General features: G+C 44.8%; 1 protein-coding gene across 8 annotated transcripts in view; it reads left to right on the forward strand.

The window, feature by feature from the left end:
- Positions 1-21,641, forward strand: part of NTRK3 (neurotrophic receptor tyrosine kinase 3) — a 402,524-nt gene that overhangs the window by 293,403 nt on the left and 87,480 nt on the right. For 2 of the 8 annotated variants that reach the window (XM_033189108.1, XM_033189109.1), the window contains 2 exons: positions 2,431-2,565; positions 4,373-6,471. The exons of 5 other annotated variants lie outside the window; for them this stretch is intronic. In XM_033189108.1, the coding sequence (XP_033044999.1) occupies positions 2,431-2,565; positions 4,373-4,491 (254 nt within the window). In that variant the 3' untranslated portion in view covers positions 4,492-6,471. Of the gene's footprint in view, positions 1-2,430; positions 2,566-4,372; positions 6,472-21,641 lie in introns of those variants that run through there. One more of the 8 variants, XM_033189110.1, reaches the window with a different exon arrangement.

Below are 21,641 nucleotides of genomic sequence, written 5' to 3' on the forward strand. Positions count from 1 at the left end.
TGTCCTTACCATCACTACCTTGGCCTCCATTTCACCCCCTTCCTGGATATTGGTTTTCCACAAATGGGATCCATATTGCAAAGTGGTTAGTTGCAAGGGCTTTGGAGGTATGAAGAGCTGGATTCAAATTTAGACTTTGTCACAAAGTGAACTTGGGGCTGTTTTTCCATATTATAAAGGCAGAGTTTTCTCCCTTGTAAAGTGGAGTTAATACTATTCACCTTTTGGGGATGTTGAGGGATAAAGAACTAACTGTAGGCAATGCCTGTCACTGGCATTCCCTTATATAGATCTATGGATTCCAGGGTGATCAGCAATATGTCTGATGGTAGGATTGGCATAGTTGGGTATTGCTTGGGGCTCCCTGCTCCATTCCATGCCTACCTGCAATGGGTTGAAAAACATCTCACCTCTTCTTGCCTCTTGGGGGAAAGGTGGGAAGGTTGTGGAAAGTGTGGCACCCTGATTTGGGTGGGATGCCCTTCCCATTGCATTGCCCTCTGCCTCTGGCTCCCTGTCAGTCTACCACCCAGGGCCCCAGTGCCAGCACTCCTGTGTATTTCAGCCCGTGCTAGGGTACAAAATGCTTTTTTCCACAACCAGTGCTATGTCAGTGCTAAGGGTTACTGTGACATAGCAACTTGAAGATGATAAATGAATACATTTGAAGAGGGAATGTTTGAAAATAATTCTATAGAACTCCATTTGGTATTGCGACTATTGTCTAAACCATAACCTAGACTACTTTATGCAGTTGGGTAATAGTCTCATGTCAGATATCAAAAGGTAGAAGTAGAGATAGAAGGAGAAGGAGAGGTCTGTGAGAATCCACAGTCAGGTGGAAAGAGTGTAGGCAGAAGATGCAGGGAATACCTTCTCCCTGGAAGGTGCTGGGCTGGTAGCTCCAGAATCCCAAGGCCAGAGCACAGGGGTGAAACCCCAGCAGGGGAGAGAGAATTAGAATCTCCAAGAATCTCAGAAAAACAGGTTTGAATGTCTTTTTATGTGGCAAAATCATAGGAACTGACCTTTCCTTGCTGCAGTCAATATAAAGGACTTGCCTTTAGAGATTTAACCAGCTCTTGACTCAACAGGATTGCCTTCAAAACCTCTCTTCCAATCGTAGGGGTGCTCAGTGCCCCTTCTCCCCTAAGTTCTGATTACAATGTCCCTCCTTTTCCCAAAAAGATCCCAGAGCTTCTGGCTTGCTTCTCAGGGAAAGTATTCTTAGAAGATCCCTGAAGACCCAGCTATGTTCTGAATTACAGAGAACCTACAGGTACCTTTGTGCTGAATGTTTTGGGGAAAACTGTTGACAGCCAGAGGAAAAGGTTAGATGTAGCGGAGTCTGTGGGCCCCTGGTGGGAAAGACCTTCTTTGGAAATGCCTTTGATTTGCCCTCTTCAGCCTTTTCTTTACCCATTTACCCCTTTACTAGTGTCCACTATGGTTCTGGGCTCCCCTGCCCTTCCCCCAGTAAATGCCTTTTACTTTCTGTTCAGGGGTTGTTCTGAGACAGAGGAGGAGGAATGGAGGATTTTGGAGCAGTGCCTCTTATGCTATCAGGTTTCAGCTTTTAGAATCTTGGAAAGACTCCACCTGGGAAAGAGTTCCAGAGAAAACAAACTTCAGATCCAGGCTCATATGGGAAAGGGCTCATGTTCACAAAGGCAGTTTCGGGGAACCTTGGCAGAGACTTAGGCAGGCTTGGCCTTGGTCTTTAATGGATCCGACACGGATCTTTCCAGGGCCCACAAATGCTGCATGGTCTCCAAAGGAGATTTCACCCTCAGAAGCTACAATGATATCTCTTTATAGAAGTTGTAGTCTTCAGGTCTTCAGTGAGCCAACAGCTTTTGTTGTTCCAGTGGTTTATGCCCTAATGATGGCAAGGAAGATTTTAAGGAACCAAACACCACCACCTCCTCTCATCTTCTCATCATCCCTCCCTTGTCACATTGCTTTCCTCTTGAAAATTAGCTGAATTTTTTGATGGGATATTAGGAGCCAGAAAGAGAGTCTTGGGTCCAGGATTATCTCCCAAGTCAGAAGAAACATCTTTCCAGGCCCAGGAATGACACTCTTAATGGCAATGATGGGCACAATTTTGAGACATTTTGGTCCAAGAAGGAAAATGGGGGCAAGTATGTTAGGAAAAGTGCAGGAAAGACTTCATGGTGATGGTGAATCTTTCTTCTCTGACTCTAACTTGTGCCATTTCTATAATGCCAGGGTGAGATTCCTAGGATCTAGAGTTTATGCGTAAAATAAACCAGCTGCCCCTACAGGCACAGCAGTGTGGGTACAGGGCTGAGAACACCTGGATTTCTGTTTCTGGCATTTTGCACTTAAGAAAAGTACTTTCCCATGTTTTTGCACTTGGGGTTTAATACTGACCATTAATTCCCCCATGTCTGCCTCTTCTGCCAGGGGTCTTTTCAAACATAGACAATCATGGGATATTAAACTTGAAGGACAATAGAGATCATCTAGTCCCATCAACTCACTATATATATGAGGAACCTGAGGTCCAGAGTGGGGAAGTGTCTTACCCAAGGTCACATGGTGAGTTACCTCCTTTGACGTCTTTGTATGCAGTAAAAATCCCTCCCCTAACCAATTTTGGTTCTTAAGACCTTAAGACTCATCAAGCCTCCATATATTTCATGGAGTGAGGTATGACTAGGTGCCCAGTATGGGATTTGGTACTAAAAAAATCCCTTAAGTTAAAAGAGTGTCTTCCAGGGGAGGAAGCTTCATAGGGCCTATGTAAGGGATACGGGAGAAGCAAGAGAGGACCATGGCCTGGAAAGAAACAGTGGTGTCACAAACTTTCTCAGGAGGCTGCCCAGACCAATGGCCTTCCTTCCCTTTTCCTTCATACCCAAGAGAACCTTTATCAGGGGTCAGGGCGGGGATGCTATCTCAGAAACATCTCACCTTGAAACTGAGCCTCCCTCTAAACATGATGTCATAGGCAGGGAAGATTTCTTCTATCTTCACAAATCTGACCCCACCTCCTTCAGAGGAAGGGGTCTCAGCACCCCAAATGACTCAGTACTGTTTTGTCCATAGCATGTCCTGGGCAGGAGGAGAGGAAAGTCTCAATGCAATCAAATTTTGTTTCAAGTTTTTCCCATCATATTTCCAATGTCCAGAGGCCCCTTAGGACCTCTACATTCCTGAGCATAGCTTCCATAAAAAGATAGGCTTACTCAGTTCACATATTCACACACTGATACACATTCAAACACACACACACGTGCACACACACATATATTCACACATACACACATGCAAACACACACATGCAAACACACGCAAACACACACATGCAAACACATACAAACACACACGTGCAAACACATATGCAAACACATGTGTACACATGCAAACACACACAAACACATCCACATGAAAATGTACATGTGTACACGTGCAAACACACGCATGCAAACAAATACATGTATGTGCATATGCAAACACACACATACACATGAAAATGCACATGCACACTCTTTACAGACACTTTTTAAATCTGTAGTTGTTTGAGCAACATCTTTCTGGAGATTTTATTAGGAACGCCCACTTTTCAGGACATCCTAACTTAGTCCATGGCTGTATGACCAGAAAGGAAATGAGATGTCTTGGAAGTCCTCCTTGCTCGAGACAGCACGTGGCCTGGGGGCCACCAATGTTACTCCTCCAGGGTATTTTATTCCCCTGTAAGACTTGGAAAGATGGCAAGGGTCAGAGATCAGCCGTTACTCTCTAAACCTTCCACAGACCTGTGGTGTGAGGCAGAAAGGTCAATGAGAAAGAGCTTGTAGGCTTGGGAGTATAGCACCCCCACCTCCCGGTGTGGTCAGAAGTGGTCTATGTAATTTTAGCTCCTAAAATTAGAAATGCCCCTCTGGTATCCCTAAAGAACGTCAGTTCTGGGGAAGCATAGCCTTCTCCTCCCATCCCATTGCCCCTTAGTGACCCTACAGTGCATACCCCTTCTCCGACACATCCCTCAGCTCATCATCAGGGGCTCCTCCTTTCAGAAAGATGCTTATAGACTGAGACCCACTTAGATGAGACCTCTCCTCCTCTTCCATGACAATCCAAGGCCAAGCACCCAAAGGTTTTGCTCCCTTCCCTTCCTCGGTTCAGTGGAGGCTGCAGCAAAATGGAGTGTTTCCAGTTTCTCTGACCATGCTGGGTTTTAAGTTAATCCCCTCCTCCTATCCTTCCCTTTTGCTGACAGTACTTCCCCTTTCAAGCTCCCTCTCTATTTCCCCTCCTAGTTTTGATCTTCTTTGGGGGTTTTGGTTTTTACTTTATTTTGCTTTTTTCTGTTTTTTTTTTTTCTTTTTGTTTTTTATAGGTTTCAGAGAAATTATGTTGAATCCAATAAGCCTTCCCGGACATTCCAAGCCTCTTAACCATGGCATCTATGTTGAGGATGTCAATGTTTATTTCAGCAAAGGACGTCATGGCTTTTAGAAACTCCTTTTAAGCCTCCTTATTTTGATGTCACCTTGGTAGGCTGGGCCCTCTGAGAGGTTGGAAGCTCTAGGCATTGTTCTCTTTGGATCCAGGGATGCTAAGTAGAAACTGCATGAGCCACCAGTGCCCTGGCACCCTTTAACACCACCAGATGGGTGTTTTCCCCCATCCACCACTGGCAGGGTTGCCCCTTCCGTCCAATCATCACTGTGCTCCTTTTTTTCCGGCCTACGAGGCAGCTCCTGCCACCATCTTTAGAGCCAATAAAGAGAATTAAAAACCTGTGCACCAGGAGCATCTTTTAAATACACTAGCCATTCTCTTGCTTTACACAAACAACCTAACCATCACAAGAAAGCCTGATGAAGTCCAGCCGTGCTCCAGCCTCACTTTCCCTGCTTGGAAGCGTGGGGTCTCCCTGGCTCTCCCAGGATACCATGCTGTCCTCTTAGTGACCTCGTCGCCCTGCAACCTCCAGTGGGGAAGAGTCACAGAGAACACCTAAGCAGAGGTGGAGATGGCGCGGTAAGAGGAGGGGGAGCCAGGCTCAAGTATTGGCACCAAGTTAGGTCTCAGAGGAAAGAATGGAAACCAATCACTTTACGTTTTTATTTTTATTTTCGGTGGAAAAATCATCCTTTTTTTGGGACACACTTGCCCCCTACTTCCTCTTCTCTCTGGAACGGCTCACAGTGAGTGCGATATTAGAAAACTCCTTGCAGAGGAGAGTTTCTCCAGGCTCTTCCTGGGCCCTTAGATCTGCAGTTCCGACAAGCTTTGGCTGCAGGAGGTTTTACCCATGAACTGGCCATCCTACTAGGACCACAAGGGACCAAGGGAATCAGGGACCGAGGCCCTTCCTGCCAGCCCATGATCCCGGGATTGGCTCTCTTCCCCTACTTCCACTTATTCTTGACTCAGAACTTTTGGAACCCAATGGAATCAGCATTTCAAGGTCAAGATGAACTGAAGGGGAAGAGAAGTAAAACTTGGCCTCCTCCAGCCCCTCTCATGGCACCAATGGAAGTGTCCTCCTGTTCTCTGGTCAATATGTGTGTTTACTTTGCTTGCTTTGACTCATGCCTTACTCCATGGCCACCCTCTCCCAAAGAGGGGGCTTGCTTTCCCCATTTTCAACTTGATCCACTGAGGAGAGGGAAGGGGGTGACTTTCCCCTCTTCCGTAGGAAAGGCACATTTGTAGGGCCTGAAACTCTCCCGTATTTGCTGACTCACTAGTGGAGGAGACGTCTGGCTCCCAGCTCCCCTGGTCCATGGGGCCTCCATTGTGTGAAGTCAGCATAGGCTGCCCACCTAATGGTGGAGAGCATGAAACTGGGAGCATCTTGTGGGGGGCTTTTGGGGGAAAAAGGTGGTTGTTTTAGCCCACCATTGTTTTGGGGTGGTGTTGCACACTAGTAGAGAATAGAGTCTATGCCTTTGGCAAATTTAACTGGGAGTTTGGATTCCCACTTAAGGGTTTTACTTCTTGGGTCCTGTGGATAGTGGTTCTTTGTGTCAGGATCCCAGCCCGATTCTGCAAACGCCTCCATGGGGTTTAAAAACATGAGGCTTTCCAAGTTCTTGCCCAGTATCTGGGGCAGCCTCCAGAGTATCACCTGGGAGTTCAGATTCTCTCCAGGACTCCAGGTGTGTGTTTATCTCGCCCCCTCCAGCTCTCCTCATCCTGCTCCCCATTGCTCCATGTCAGGCTGTTCCCCATTATGCCCTGCTGATGCTTTGGGTCCAGGGCCTCCTCCTAAGTGTGGCTTTAAGGAGTAAGCTTGAGGATGATGTTTTTTAATTATTGTAAATCATTACCTCATTTCCAGCCTCCCAGGCTCCATCCATCACAGCATCTTTTATTCTGCCATTTTCCTCACCTTGTGCTATGACAATGGGGCGTTGTGTTTCCACAGAGACTTATAGGAGTGTTCAGTGTATAGTTTCTTAATAAACACTTTATTTTCTAATGAAATGACTGAATCAGACCTCTTATTTGGAAATTTTGCAAAAACATTCAAAAATACAGAAAATCCAGGTTACCTGCATTTTTTCCTGTTTTCCTGTTACTCTTTTAAATAAGCTTCTTAGTTAAGCTTTGTGTTTACAAAGGTGTTCACAATCTGTTCCATTGGTTGCTTTCATTGAGAGTCTTCCAGATAGGTTAGGCTCATACAGTAAAGTGCTTTTCATCGTATTGAGAAAGAAGTAGAGGCTCAGAGAGGTTGAATGGTTCACCCAGGGTCACACAGTGTGAGAGGTGAAAGCAAGATTGAAACCTGACTTCTACAGACACTACTCGGGCCACTGAGACCCTCACTCCTTTGGTAGCTGGGGAATGTTCTGTTGTCTGAGCAGCCAAGGCTCACAGAAATCTTCTCTTGAGAGCTGATGTGTAAAGGAGTCTGGGAGTGGGGTTGGGGATCCTTTATCTTTGGGTCACCAGCAAAGCCAGTGGGGCGGTCCCTGAGATGGAGTGGTTTTGCATGTTCCCTGTGGATGTTGGGAAAGTGACCTTGCCCAAGGAAAGATGGGGCTTTGGGTGTACAGGTCAACACACTTGTCACTCAGAAACACGCTCCCTTTCATGCACAGACACCCCACACACACTCAGGTGAGCCACACTCTCATGGCAAGTTTCATGTGGGCTGCCAGGAGGGAGAAGTCAAAGAGTAAAATGCTTAGATGAACTGGCGTATCTGTGCATCCTTGGACCCTGGCACTGACACAGCTAGAAGAATTAAAATGCTCCCTGTAACTTGCCCTCTTCCTTTCAGGAGGAGAGGGCACTGTGAGGCTCTGTATGCAGGACAGATGGAGCAAGAGTGGAGAATGCGGGCTGGGAAAGGGCTCCTGGGTGAATCCGAATGTTTCACTGGGCCCCAGTAATCCTTGTTGGAGCTCAGTCATTGTGGAAGTAGAGACAAGACAAGTAAAGTAATGTAGAAGGGCTCATGTTCCAGTCTGACAGGAAGTTGATCAGGCTAGGTTGGTGCTTTTCTATGTATCCTCACTTACTTTGTCTTCTATTTAAGTCTAGTTTGGTTTGAGACCCCCTTATGCCAAATGGAATCTCCTGCTCTATAGAGTGGCCTGGGTGAGGGGTGGACCAATCTCTGCATTTATCTCTTCTCAAGGGTTCCAGGGAGAAAGAGTTGGAACAGGGATGCCTGAAGGGTTGGGACTGTCCTGGGGACCATGAGGGGATGCACAAGTTCAAGGGAGAACTTTCATTTTTAATATAGGAGGGATTTGAGTTTCATTTTGTTCTAATGCTTGGAGCCTATCAGTTTATGGGAGAAGAGATAATAGATAAAAATGGCCTCTGAGAATATGGGAAGGAAAATTATCCACAGCTCAGGAAGAGGGGATAGCACTGGCCTTGTGGAGGGAGTGCTCTTCCCATAGAGAAGGAGGCAAAAAGAGGAAAGGATGTGGAATGTCTTTTCAAGGTGATAGGACAAGAAAGTAAGGGAGTTCTTCTCTGGTGGCTTCCATTTTTCTATAAAGAATGAAGCAAGGCCTTGTGCCGCTACTGAGAAGACCCAAGGAGAGTTGGAACATCTGAACGGACAGGGGAAGAGACTATGGAAGACTATGGGGATCTATGGAAAGGTTGCTGGGCAGAATGAGGAACCGGTTGAGGTTGGAGTCTAGGCCTCTGTTTTCCATGTTTTACTGCTGGGTGTTGAAGTCTTATGGCATTTACCCCAGTGTTGGTGCCTCTAGGGAAGTCAGAGCTGGTATAGGGCAGATACGGAGAGCTGAACTCAGCCCAGAAAGATGCCAGTTTGGACTGGCTTCAGTTTAGGGTGGCTCAGGGAACCAGCCAGTCCTACAGCTCCCTGACCTCCTGCATTTGAATCTCACGAACAGGATTTCACAGTAGCTTTCTCAGACCTTAAGCTTACATTTTGGTCCTGCATGATTTTGCTGCATAGATTGACAGCTGACTCAGTTCATGAACCCAGGGTACTTGCCAGATGCTCTCTGGATCTTCATTCTGGAGAGGTGGTTGACAGGTGCTGGTTCTGAAGCTTAGATAATGAGAAACTCAACTGTACCAATAAGATCTTGTAGAACAAGGTGAAATTTGATCTAACACATTCCAGGGACGTGCCCTGGAGAGGCTGGACTCTTTTACTAGCATTACATGACCAGGTCCTGGAACTGATTGCCAAGCTCCCAAGAATGGGTTTGCTGTGGGGCATTAATAGTAATAATTCTATGTATTTTATGAAGCACTTACTCAGAACCAGTCACATTTTACCCACAAGGAAGCTGAAGCTCAGAAAGACTGAATAACTAGCTCAGGTTTTCACAACTTGAAACTGGCAGAACCAGGACTGAGAGGGGGCCTGCCTGACACCTCAGAATGCTTTTGGCCACTCTGCTGCCCCCTAAAGTAGCACATCTTCTGCTCCTGGTAGCACATCTTCTGCTTCTACTCCCTAGGTGTTCCACAATCATAGCTCCCCCCGACCCCACTCCACTCCTAAGACAGAAAAGTCTTTCAGGGGTCTTCAGGGATGGGCACCATCCCTGACTTCCTTCTGGAATCATTGGGACAGGGTGATTTTAAAAACTAGAAAAAAAATCTGCAATGTTCTTTCCTCTCATTGTAGCATTTAGTGACTTGGGGTGTATGAAAGCATGGTTGGGCTTAGATCTGAGATTAATCCCATGTCTTAAAGTTGGTGAGATTCCCAAGCAATGATGGCCTCTTTGATATTGGGGAGGACTAGTTGGATGAGACCAACCTGACCCTTAGGATAGCAGGTTAGGCTGCCCAGGTCTAGGCAAGGGTGAGCAGCTTCAGATAGGAAGGTGGTAGAAGAAAGGATGAGACCAACCTGATCCTTAGGATAGCAGGTTAGGCTGCCCAGGTCTGGGCAAGGGTGAGCAGCTTCAGACAGGAAGGTAGTAGAAGAAAGGGCCTCGTCTAACTACCCACCGTCACTTAACCTTTCTTCAACCCACCTCAAAGACCTCCTGATATGTCCAAGCTCAGCCATGCAATGCTCACCCCAAAAAGACCAAACGTGAAGCAGGCTGAATTTGGAAGTCAAGAATCTGACCTCTAGCCACCTCTGTCTCTTCTTTTGTGTGGGAATCCCTTTCTGCAGCCAAGCTCCCAGCAGCCACATCCTCACCTCCACCTCCCCAGCCACAGGTGTGACCGCAGCACAGCACTGGGCTGTGACACATCCCCTGGCTCATCCCATTTCCCTCAGGTCAAGCCCAGGCATAAGCAAAGGATCAAGCATCTCGGATACAATGGTGAGGCAGCAAGGGAGGGTTGGATGCCACGGGAAAGCTCAGGAGCGGGCAGATCAATGCAGGACGACTTCATTGTTGTGTAGCTTTCTGCACGGAGCCAGACATGGATTAGGCAAAGAGCCGGAGCCTTTGTTCCTTCAGGGTTTACTGCCTCCTGTGCTCTGGCTAGACTCGCACATTGCTGCCAACGTGACTCTGAAAGCAAGAGCAAAATGAAGGTGGCAGGGAGGGAGAGACAGGAGGGGGAGAGGGGTGATGCTGGCTGCTTGGAGTCTTCTCTGTGAAGGGCCCAGGGAAAACTCTTAAGCATGACAGCGGAGGCGGGAGGAAGGTAGAGAACAATGGGGAGTCTGGCTTCCATTTGGACTGTCCAGCAAGGGCCTGGAGCTCTCCTCCTCCTCTCTCCCAGCTCTCCCCCACCCACCACATTTCTAATCTTTAATGCTGGCTGATGTGGGTGAAGCTGCTTGCAGCCTCCGGATTCCTTGGATAGCTCTGGTTCTGCATTTTGCCTTTAGAAATCCTACTGTTACCACCCCCTGTACTTCCCACCTCCCAAGAAAACCTCAGCCTAGATCTGACAATATATATCCAGAGCTAAATAAGACTCCTTCTTCAACCCTACTTGAACCCAAAAGTGAGTTGAAGGAGACGTGCTGGCAAGAGACAAGTCCCTTGTCTGCTTTTTGGGTGGTTCTGAAATTCCATCAGGATTCTGAGGCCCTCTTGGGTAGGACTCTTTCAATTTCTCCATAGAGTGACCCCAGTTTCCCTTGAAATTAAATCTTGATGAGGGAAGAGATTTCTGCATGGGTGATAAGGTCTAACACCCCTCTGCATTTTTGCCCCTTTTCATTTGGGCACATTTTCCTTCTGTCACAAAATATTTGGGTATTTGTGCCTGAGAGAGCTAGATCTTCTCTCCTCATTATGCTTGACTTCTGGGTGGGTGTGAATGCATTGCTCAAATGTTCCGTATGCTCCTGCGCCAGGAATGGTGAGGACTGACAAAAAGAGGGGAAAAAGGAAGATATCACAGGCAAACCTTTGACTAGGGCATGCTCTGCTTTGAGAGAAGGGAACAAGAAAGACAGGAGCACTTCTGAGGAGCAAAGATCCCACAGGGACTTAGAAGGTACTGATGGCTCAGATTTGGTGTCAAAGGCCTCCAGCCCAGGTCTGTGTGGGTTGTATCTGGGAAGGAACTTGTAAGTCCAGGATAGAGGAAAAAAGCAGGGTTACAAGTTACCCAGAGAACAGAGCTGTAGAGAAATCTTAGCTGAAGGCTCTGGTGGGACTTTCAAACCAAGATACACGAGCCTTCCACATGGGACCAGATGGGCACTTGGCCTTCTCAGGATCATGGTATTTTCTCATGACCCTCTGCCAATAGGATCCTCTCAAAGCCTCTCTTAAATAGATAAACCTGACTTTGATTTACCTATGGGAGGAGACAGGCACCTTTGGCATAAGTCAAGAAGAATGGAGCTTGGCTTTTCTGAGAGCCAAAACCCTTTAGCAGTTCTCACTTCACACCCTAAGAGTAATGTCAAGTAATGTCTGAGTTGGGAGGGGTGGTCAAAACCCCCTGCTCAGCTATGGAGAGGGTTTGCAGAGCGAAGAGTGAGGTTGCCCAAAGGCATGCATTCCAGAATGGCAGTCGCTGACTTTTGCCTTCTTCCAGAAGAAGATACATCATGACATGACAGAACATCATGTTAGCTCAGAAAACACTACCAAACCTGGCTTTGGTAAGTAATGCTGGAGGCCTTGGTGCCTTGCAATGATGACCAGCTTGTCTTCATGGCTCTCTTTGCCTCAGTTTCTGCCACTTGTGTGCTGTTACCCTGGCAGCACAATGAAGCCTAGCTCTGCCTTTGGAGGCCTCACTGAAGCAAGTGTCCTATTTCCCTGAAAAAGACACATTTTCCACTCCCTTGCCCTCAAGTTCATTCTGCAGTGAGAAGGACAAGGACTTAGCCCTGGTAAAGGGGACAGTGACTTCACTACTGTCTAATATGGCCTGGTGATACCTCTGTTACAGAGTTCTGATAGACTTACTTTCTCACTCCAAAGCTCACACTACCTTCAGTCTGTTTGGGACCCCATAATGTCGTTTAAAAATCACATTGTGGTATTCTTTACTCTGCAAGGCTTGCAATAGCCTTTGGCCAAAAGTCATGAAATCCTGACCTTCAAAAATGCACTTCTCATAAAAAGAGAGGATGTGGAGCTGTGGAGAGCACATGTGCTCTTCCAGGGATGGGGCAGGTCTACAGAGCCTGTGACATGGTCCTTAGCAGCTGCTCAGGCCTAGGGAAATATTTACTTCTCACAGCTAGGTTCATGAGCGTGTCAGGACCTCGTGACACGGAGGGTCCTCTAGTTTTAAGCTGAAAGGGTTTAGCCTCTGTGACACAGGGGACCCCTGCACCTACAAAGGCTAATTTCCAGTCTTTCTCAGCAGTGGGGCAGACAGGCAGTCTCCAAGCTCTGCCCTCTTGCTGCCAAAGTCAAAGGAAGAGTGACAGTAGGAACATTCCAGAGTACTGGCTAGATACTAACTAAATCTAGCCTATTAATTATACTCTGTCAGAACCTCTGGATGCTCTTGCTGTTAATTCTGAAAGAAAATTCACATGGCAGAGAACTTAAGAGTAAATCTCAAACAACTTCTGTCATGAGTGCTAGTCTCTGACAGCTCACCCTGGACAGGAGGGCACAGCCAGGATCTGTGATGCTCTCTGGTTGTCCCCATCCGGGGACCATAGCTCCTCACTGAGGCCTTTTGCTTCAGAGGGAGCCAGATATAGAGCTGGCCAGGGAGAACTTGAGTCTGTTCCCTCCCACTGCCAGTGGGCCGCAGGGGAGGCACCACCAATATAGAACATATTCTGAGAATGTCCTTCTTGGGAAAATTTAAATTCTATGTTCACGTTTAAATGACTCAGAGAATTGTTCAATTTTTATGGCTATCAATTTGGCATTTCTTGCTACCATAACAGGAGACTGTTGCACAGTACCTCTGATACCAAATGGCCAACCTAGTCATTAAGAAGACCAGAGTAACCCCACTGTGCATTATCAGGATGGTGTCTTTGGCCATCTTAATAATTTTGTTAGGTCAATCACTTGACCAACTGTTACCCTGCATAAATTGGTCAGTTTTCCGGGCAGAGCTTCAGGGCCTGCAATATGGTTCTCCCTTAATTTGAAATCCTCAACTTGCAGAAAAATCTTTTTCTCTTCTTCCAGTTACTAGAAAAATGATGTTGTAAGGATCAAGTGCTCCCCTTTTTATTGATTGCAGCAGTGTTTCCCTTTAGTCTCATGGTATGCCAAGGATCCATCAGAGAACTTTGGAGAATGTTGCACAGTATGGCCAGCTCTTATAGATTCACAGTTTGCATTAGGATATCAAAGGCTCCAAGAAGTCCTGCTGTAAACAAACCTTATTCTACCACTTTCCAATTCTAATTAAACACAAAACATTCTTTGCTTAACACCTGTTAATAGACTCAGCACACACATGTTAGAAAACACTGGGTTAAGGTGTGATCAGAAGCTTTTAAAGAAGAATCAAGCAGAATGTGTTCATCAACCACCCACCTTCTTATATCAAGAAACCACCACACCCAGCACGCTACCCAGCTGTAGGCTCAGCCCTCACTTCTGCCTTCTACATAGAGTCAGAAAAAATTCTTGTTGCTGATGGATAGCCACTCTTGTGAAGATCAGGAAACCTTCACTGTGATATCTCAGAAGAAAATGGTAAGTCATTTCACATAAGAGCTTGAGACCTCAGCATTTAACCTGGACATCTGCCCAGGCTGGTGGAGGTGACATCATCTAGTGGTAGCACACAGCAATGAAGACCTGGATCCCAGTCTCAACTCTACCACTTGCAAAGTGACATGGGGTAAGTTACCTTTGCTTGTTCCATATTTGTCTCTGAGTAGCTAGTAGAGTTTACTGATCCTCATGTAAAAGACCCTGCCTGGACAGATGCCCCAAATGCCATGTCCCTATGAGTCACTATTGTCTCTTAGTGGAGGACATCTTTTGGTTCCTGGTCCTTCTCTCTCTTCTGAATGTGTTGTGTATCAGGCGAACAGAGTGAGAGAGATGGCTGCCCTTTTGGGTGAGGATCAGTGGATTTATCTGGATGAGGATGGAAGCAGATGCTTAGGGGTTAATAGACCCTCTCTGTCACAGCTGGACAAGGTCAAGCGGAAGTTCTCGGCAAGATTTTCTGACTTTGATCTCAAGAAGGCAGCTCTGCCTAACAAATAGTCTGAAATGTCAAAGAATAAATGTTAAAGCTTGAGGGGTCGTTCTCTAGGGAGTTGCCTGGGTTGGCTAGGGAGGGAGGGGAGGAGGGAGAGAGGGACACAGCAGAATCCTTCACATAAAGATTCCTACTTGGTTTTGTGATATTTAAGAAAAAAGAAAACTCTGAATTATTTATAGCACAGAAGATATAAGCAGGCTGTAGAGAAGTCGCCTGGCTTCACATGATAGTTTATGGTCATTATTTAGCTGCCCCAGCCTTGAACTGGTAAAACTTTTCTCATTAGTCACATGCTATTGAGCTCTACTTGAGCTATCTATTATTATTATTATTGCTATTATCATTATTTTAATCAAGAAAATTCATGTCCTTCAATATGTGAGTTGGGGGATGCAATTTCTAGAAATGACATTTGCACAAAGCAGGAGTTATCTCTTTTCCTTAAAGGGACTCTGGCACGCCCTTCAGTAACTCTTTCCACCCCTGTGAGTGTTTCCAGCCTGTGCCTGTTCAAGCAGGGATTTGGAAGACCCCTGCTCTGATATGGGCGGGAAGCATCTTGGTTTGGGCCGGGGTACCAATTGGCCATGTCGATCTGGGAAGGTGAATTTCATCTCTCATTTATTCCCTCTGAAAGATGAATGCAATTGTCCTATGCCTCTTCTGAGTAGGCTGGGCATGGGAAGGATGATTCCATTGTGTTCAAAATGCCTTGGTACCTGGCAGGGGGTGAGGGGATAGCATCTACATTATATGAGGGGATAAAAGAAGTAAAGAAATGTTAAAAGGTTAAATAAAAAGTGATTGAAGGATTGGTGGTAAAGTTGGGGGAAATGGGTTCTTTCATCTGTTTACTTTTGCCAGTGATAAAATGAATACTTCATGTTGATAATCATATCCTGATTCTATAGCATGGGTAATTGAAATTCACTGATAATCCCCAAATTGCAGTTAAAATTAAAATCACAAGCTTCACATGCTCTCTCTTCCATCTCTACACATGGCACTAACACACTCTTAGTCACTCTTCTAATTGTTTTTGCATACCCTTGACAACACTCTGGGAGATGCAAACACATGGAATCAACTTTTGGTCAGTTTGGGGGTGGTGAGGTGAGGCTAATTAAACTGCAAATCCGATCACCAGTAGAGCTCCAAACAAGCAATATTGTATTTAGGTGGTATTGCTTTTGTTGAAGATATCAATACTTTTGTTTGTTTCCTAGACCTGTTTTTTTTTTTTTCTACCTTGAAGAACCTGGAGAACACTTTGCAGTTAAAATGTCACAGTGACAGTCCTGTTATAAAACTCTGAAAATATACATGTTTTTACCCTCACTAACTTACTCTGTTTCTCAGAAGTCTTTGAAGTGTTTTTCCTCCACTCCCTACTTGCTATGATGTAGAAGTTAGGCTAGCACCGTTGCTCTAGGGCAGTGGTTCTCAAAGTTTTTGGTCTTGGGACCTCTTTACACTTAAAAGTCATAGAAACCCCAAATAACATTTGTTTCTGTGGGTTATATCCATCATATTCACTGTATTTGAAATTAAAACTCAGTATAATTTAAAAGCTCACACATACACACACATTCCATTTAGCTGTCAGGATGATGACATCATCACATGTCTGGAAACCACTGGACAACTTCATGAATAATACCTGTGACACACGAGAGTGAAAAAAGTCATACACTATCTTACTATTGCTGGGAAAATAGTTTTGACATATAAATCTCCTGAAAGGATCTTGAGCCCACCAGGAACCTTTGGACCATTTTGAGACCTGCTGTCCTAGAGAAAACAAGCACAAGCAGATTCTGAAATCAAACCTGGGTCCCCTTGGAGGCAGGAAAATCTACCAGTAATGCACTTTGATCCAAGTGTAGGAGCCCGTTAGAATTCCATTTCTTTATTCAAACATCACTGACTGCCCCACGGGTGTTGACTTAAAGCAAACTGAATACAACCATGCATGTTCAGTTGCTAGGAATGTGGAATATACACAAGAAAGACTTCACCTATTATTAAGAAAACAGAGTGGGAGCTGTTTGCTTGCTCTGGAGAAGAATATGGGCTTGATGTAACAGTAAACATTATTGGTTGATTGAAGAGACTCAGCACGAACGAGATTGACAAAATCCCATTGGTGAGAGCAGGAGGCATGAATGGCAGGGGATGAGAGAATTTATAAGCAGCTCCTTGTTGGTTGGGCATCCCTTCGTGTGCACTGTAGCTCTCATTGTGCATCACATTTGGACTTGTTTAAGGAACACGTGAGGCTTGCAGTGCTCTAGGACCTATGGGAGTGCCTATTTGTTTAGACACCCTGGCACCTCCTTCCTCTTTCTCCTAAGCTGGGCAGCTTTGGTATAGGAAGATGGGACTATGAAATGCTTTAATGCCTAGGGAGCTTCCTTAGGTTAACTCTGTGTAGCACCCAGCACACCACCCAGCAGAGGGACCTGTCTCATCATGAGGTCCTAAGTGGGTGACAGTGTTTATGCCTCTTCCTGTTCATCATTTATACCCTAGGGAGTAAGAACTGCTCTTCTGTGGGATTATTTCATAAACCAGCTGGAATAGGGTCTTTCAAGGAATACCTCTGAGATCATGAGCAAATGTTGCTTCATTGACTCATTCTTCAAACATATTTGGGGCACCTACTCTGTGCCACACACTCTGCTACTAAGTGAGTCAGTTGTATTTCCTGTTGTCAAGAGCTTTATTGTCTCCTGCAGTGGTTTTCAATTGGGGTATCTTGTCCGTAGGGGACATGTGTGGAGACATTTTTGGTTGTGACAACTGAGGATGGGTGCTTCTGACAGCTCCCCACAACAAAGAATTATTCAGCCCCAAATGCTAACAATATCAACGTTGAGAAACCCCAGTCTAGAGAGAATACAGTCGAGTATTCACTAGTCTTGGGTAAGAGGTGGGACCTTCCCACTTTTTAGGGCCCTCCTTTAGATGCCAAGAGTCCTAGGGCCATGAGAAAGTACCATCTGGAACCTGCACCCCACTTCCCTTCTAGACAATGTTTCATTTCCTAAACCAGAATTCCTTACCCAAACAGCTCTCAGCTTGCCTCCAGGACATATGTGGGTCTCTTCATTCATCTTTTCTAAGGGTGGGGTACGCTGCAGGTGTTGGCTACACTGCAAGAGTTGGCCAAAGGATTACTGTGCGGGGGCAGTGGGAACATCAAGAATGTGAGGGTGGGATGGTTAGAGGAAGATGGAGTTGCAGGCCCCGTGTGCACATATATGTATGCGAGACCCCTTTCACTGTGGGATGGAAGACGGGGGTGGAAGAGAAGGGAACAGGCCAGGGGCCAACGCCTTAGCACTATGTGTCTCCACTCGCAAATCCGAGGAACCAGAGACACCAGAAGTCAGGCCTGGCCCTTCAGGTCATTCTGAAGATCAATTTTGCAAGGCAGGAGGATAGGACATGCCTTATTTGTTAGTGTGTTAGCTTGATTTATAACTTCCAAGCCCATATGAAATGTGGGCTTCTAATTATTCCCTTGTCCCAGGTCCTTCAAATGTAAGGAATAGGCCTGGTACAGATAAGTAAGTAATTATGAAGCAATATGATGAAATTATGGTAAACATAGAGGAAAGACACCTAGTTCCCAAGTGGAGTTTTGTTTTTGTTTTTTTGTTTTTGTTGTCGTATTTTTTTTGAGACAATTTTGCTCTGTCATCCAGGCTGGAATGCAGTGGTGCAATCTCGGCTCACTGCAACCTCCGCCTCCCGGGCTTAAGCAATTCTCATGCCTCAGCCTCCCAAGTAGCTGAGATTACAGGCGCCCGCAACCACACCTGGCAGATTTTTGTATTTTTAGTAGAGATGGGGTTTCACCATGTTTGCCAGGCTGGTCTTGAACTCCTGACCTCAAGTGAACCGCCTGCCTCGACCTCCCAAAGTGCTGGGATTACCTGCATGAGCCAACTTGACTGGACTGATGGAGTTCTTAAAAATACTGAATCATGATATTGATCTGCAGATGTTTAAATAAAAATGGCAGTTCAAGGAATGGCATAATCAAAATGATCAGTTAAGATTTTAAAGTTTCCATTGTTTAGAGAGCTGCCTTCAAGCCTTGGAAATCCTGATTCACTGCCCGGTAACTAAACACCACGGTCCTTTGGTGACCTTGGGTTGCTTGAGGTACACAACTGTGGAGGTTCTTCCTGCTGGACCATCTCCACACTGGGGTGATGCTCTTACAGGCCCACCCAGTTGCCATAGAGACTGATCTCGAGGTCTCCACAATTGACTGGTATTTACTGGGAGATCTGCAGTTTTCTGGGTGCCGTGACCGGCATCATGAAGGAGAGAGAGGGGCTGCCCCTGCCCGGCTCCCCATTTGTGGACTATTGTGAGAATATCTCTCTGTAACAGAAAGGTAAAGACCCTGGATAACTTGAATAGGAAGGATATTTTTTTCTTTGAATAACATTGTGCTTTTTTCTGATTACAAAAGTAATTTATATTCACAGTAGAAAATTCAGCGAAATACAGAAAAGCACACAAACACATAAATTATCCACCATCCCATCACCCAGAGACAACACTGTTAACATTTCAGCTTTCTGCCTTCTAATCTTTTTTATGTACTTATTTATTTGTCAGAATCAAATCATTCCACGTGCACATGCACATACACATTACTTTGCTACATATTTTTTAATACGATTGCATTTGCAATTTAACGGATCTTTTGCAACGTTAAAAAATTTTGTGAAAGTGATATATTTACCACATGGTTAAAAAAATACACACATATACACACACACAAACTTGCACAGAAATGTTCATAGCATTTTTCATAATGGTCAAGGACCAGAAAAACACAGTATTTATTAACTGGTTAATGGAGAAAGAAAATGGGGTGTAACCATAGAATGGATTACTATTCAGCAATAAAAAGGAATGAAGCACTTATACATGCTACAACATGAATAAATCTCAAAGAAACATGCTAAGTAGCTGGACACAAAACATCCCATTTTCTATGGTGCCATTGGTGTGCAAATGTCAAGAAGAGGCAAATATGGAGAGACAGAAATTCTATTAGTGCCTGCCTAAGGCTGGGGTTGGAAGCAGGGATTAACTATAAATGGACCCAGGGTTCTTGTTGGGGTGATGAATGTTTTAAAACTGGTTTTTCCTGATGATTACACTATTCAGTAGATTTACTAAAAGTTGTTGAATTGTACTTTAAAATAGGTGAATGTTATGGTATGTAAAATAATGTCTCAATAAAGTTTGTATGTATATACACAAAATAAGTTATATAATAAATATATAAAATAAAGTTTGCATATATGAACTCAATGATGCTTATATATAATACATAGCAAATACATAATATATAAACTAAGCATATATAATATATATAAACTTTATTGAAGGATTATCATTATTATTTATCCAAATTACTGCTATAGATTGATCTATCTGTCTATAAAATGAGAGCACTTCCCTTTTTACACCTGTTCCTCATCGGCAAGTTGTTCTTAGCACCACTACCACTACCACACAAGTAACCTCTGTTATTGAGTGTCCTTATGAATTATATCTAAGCAAATTATATACAAACAAATATAAACATATGTGTTTACTTTTCTCTATTTTGTACAACTGCAGCTATATCATACATACTATTGTGCACTTTTTGGGATAATCCCTTCCCCACCCCAGTTTCTTGGAACTCTTGGAGAACTCCCTCATTGTTGTTTCAGAGATCCATACTATCCCGTTGTATTGATGTACTCAAATTTATTTAATTTCTTCACAATAGTTTGCTGTTATAAATCATGGAAATGGATTGATCCTAAATATATTGAAACTAAATAAATGTGGTTGAACCTAAATGTAATATTAACATAAAGCCGTATGACCCCCATAAACTATTTGGTATATCTATTTTGTATATATTGACCATATGGGGTGATACCAATGTGTACCCCAAGAGTAATGCAGATGCTCCTCAGTTTACCATGGGGCTATGTCCTGACAAGCCCATGAAAAGTTGAAAATATCACAAGTTGAAAATGCACTTAATACACCTAACTTACCGACCATCATAGCTTAGACTAGCCTACCTTAAATGTACTCAGAACACTGACATTAGCCTACAGTTGGGCAAAATCATGTAACACAAAGCGTACTTTATAATAAAGTACTGAATACCTCATATAATTTATGGAATACCATACTGAAAGTGAAAAGCAGAATAATTTTACACCATAGTGAAGTTGAAAAGTCCCAAGTCGAACCATCATAAGTGGGGGACTGTCCGTATATGAGAATGAGGTTCCCCACAGTCTTAAACAGAGGGTCATGGCTTGACTTTTAATGACTGTATCATGCTCCACTGTGTGGACATACCAGATTTATTTGACTAGTCCCCTGTGTTTGAAAACTTGGATTGTTTTATTTTTCCATTCTTATGTAAAACAGCACAGGTATTTAGGTACTCTTGGTGGTTAAACTGAACAAGGGAGATGGCTCAGTGGCAGCCCTCATCAGAGATAGTATGTCTGTCACTGCATTGCTACCTCTGATGAGGGCTACAGGTATCCAGTGGACTTCCCCAAGCCGGTATCCAGTGGATTCTCCTGAGGGACAGCTATCTTGTAACAGAGAGCTGACTGTGGAAAGCTATCTCCTTCTGAAATATTATTGCTTCAGACTTCAAGATGCAACATCGTTGAATGCAGAGGTCATTACCTTTTTTTCAGGTAACTTCAAGGTGTTGCCAACATTCACATAATGTTGTTCCCCAAAGGGCTTTTCTGGCCAGAGCCTTGCCATATTTTAGGGCTGGGGATTCTGAGCTGTACAGTCCAGAAATGTTAATGGGATTCTGGATGAAGCCTCTAATCTCCTATGTCCTACAGAGGGTTAACCAAGCGTGACCCCGTGACTTTCTGAAGGTCAGAGTGAGGGTTGGGAGGTAGTACCCATGTATCCTGACCTCTTGCTCTGGCTTTTAAGCAGGCGGCCTCCTTGGAATCCATCGGGTAGGGCATGGCAGTAGAGATTCAAGCTGGCTGTAAAAGGCCAAGACAATTCAGAGTGAGGCATTTCTAGCCGACCCACTGATCTGGGTTCCAGGCAGAGGAGGGGCACAAACTGGAGAGAAGTCAACCAGCTGGAAGGAATTCAAGGAAATAGCAACAGGAAAGATGAAGGGGTGGAGAGATTGGTCGTGAGATTATCTAAATCTGCACCTTTTGAGGCCAAGTGATAGCCATATTTTCTCTCTAGCAGCCCCCAGCGGTGACAGCAAAGCCCATGCTGTGGTTTCAACACCTCTCCTCCTCTTTTTCTAACAAACAGGGTCGTTAGTGTCTTTCTGGGGGTGAGCACGGATGGGGCCAAAGATGGTCAGGCAGGAGAAATATATCCTCTTCCTCTCCTCTTCTGAGTTCCTGAGCTCTTGTCTGCTGAAGATGAAGTCCTGGAGGAAGGAAAGGTCTTTAGACAGCAGAGCAGATGATGCAGAAAGAGCCCAAACATATGCGCAGGCAAGACAAGCATAAAGAGATGATATTAGGGAT

This window comes from Trachypithecus francoisi, unplaced genomic scaffold, assembly GCF_009764315.1.
Source record: "Trachypithecus francoisi isolate TF-2019V2 unplaced genomic scaffold, Tfra_2.0 Lachesis_group3, whole genome shotgun sequence".
In the NCBI taxonomy this organism is placed as follows: Eukaryota; Metazoa; Chordata; class Mammalia; order Primates; family Cercopithecidae; genus Trachypithecus; species Trachypithecus francoisi.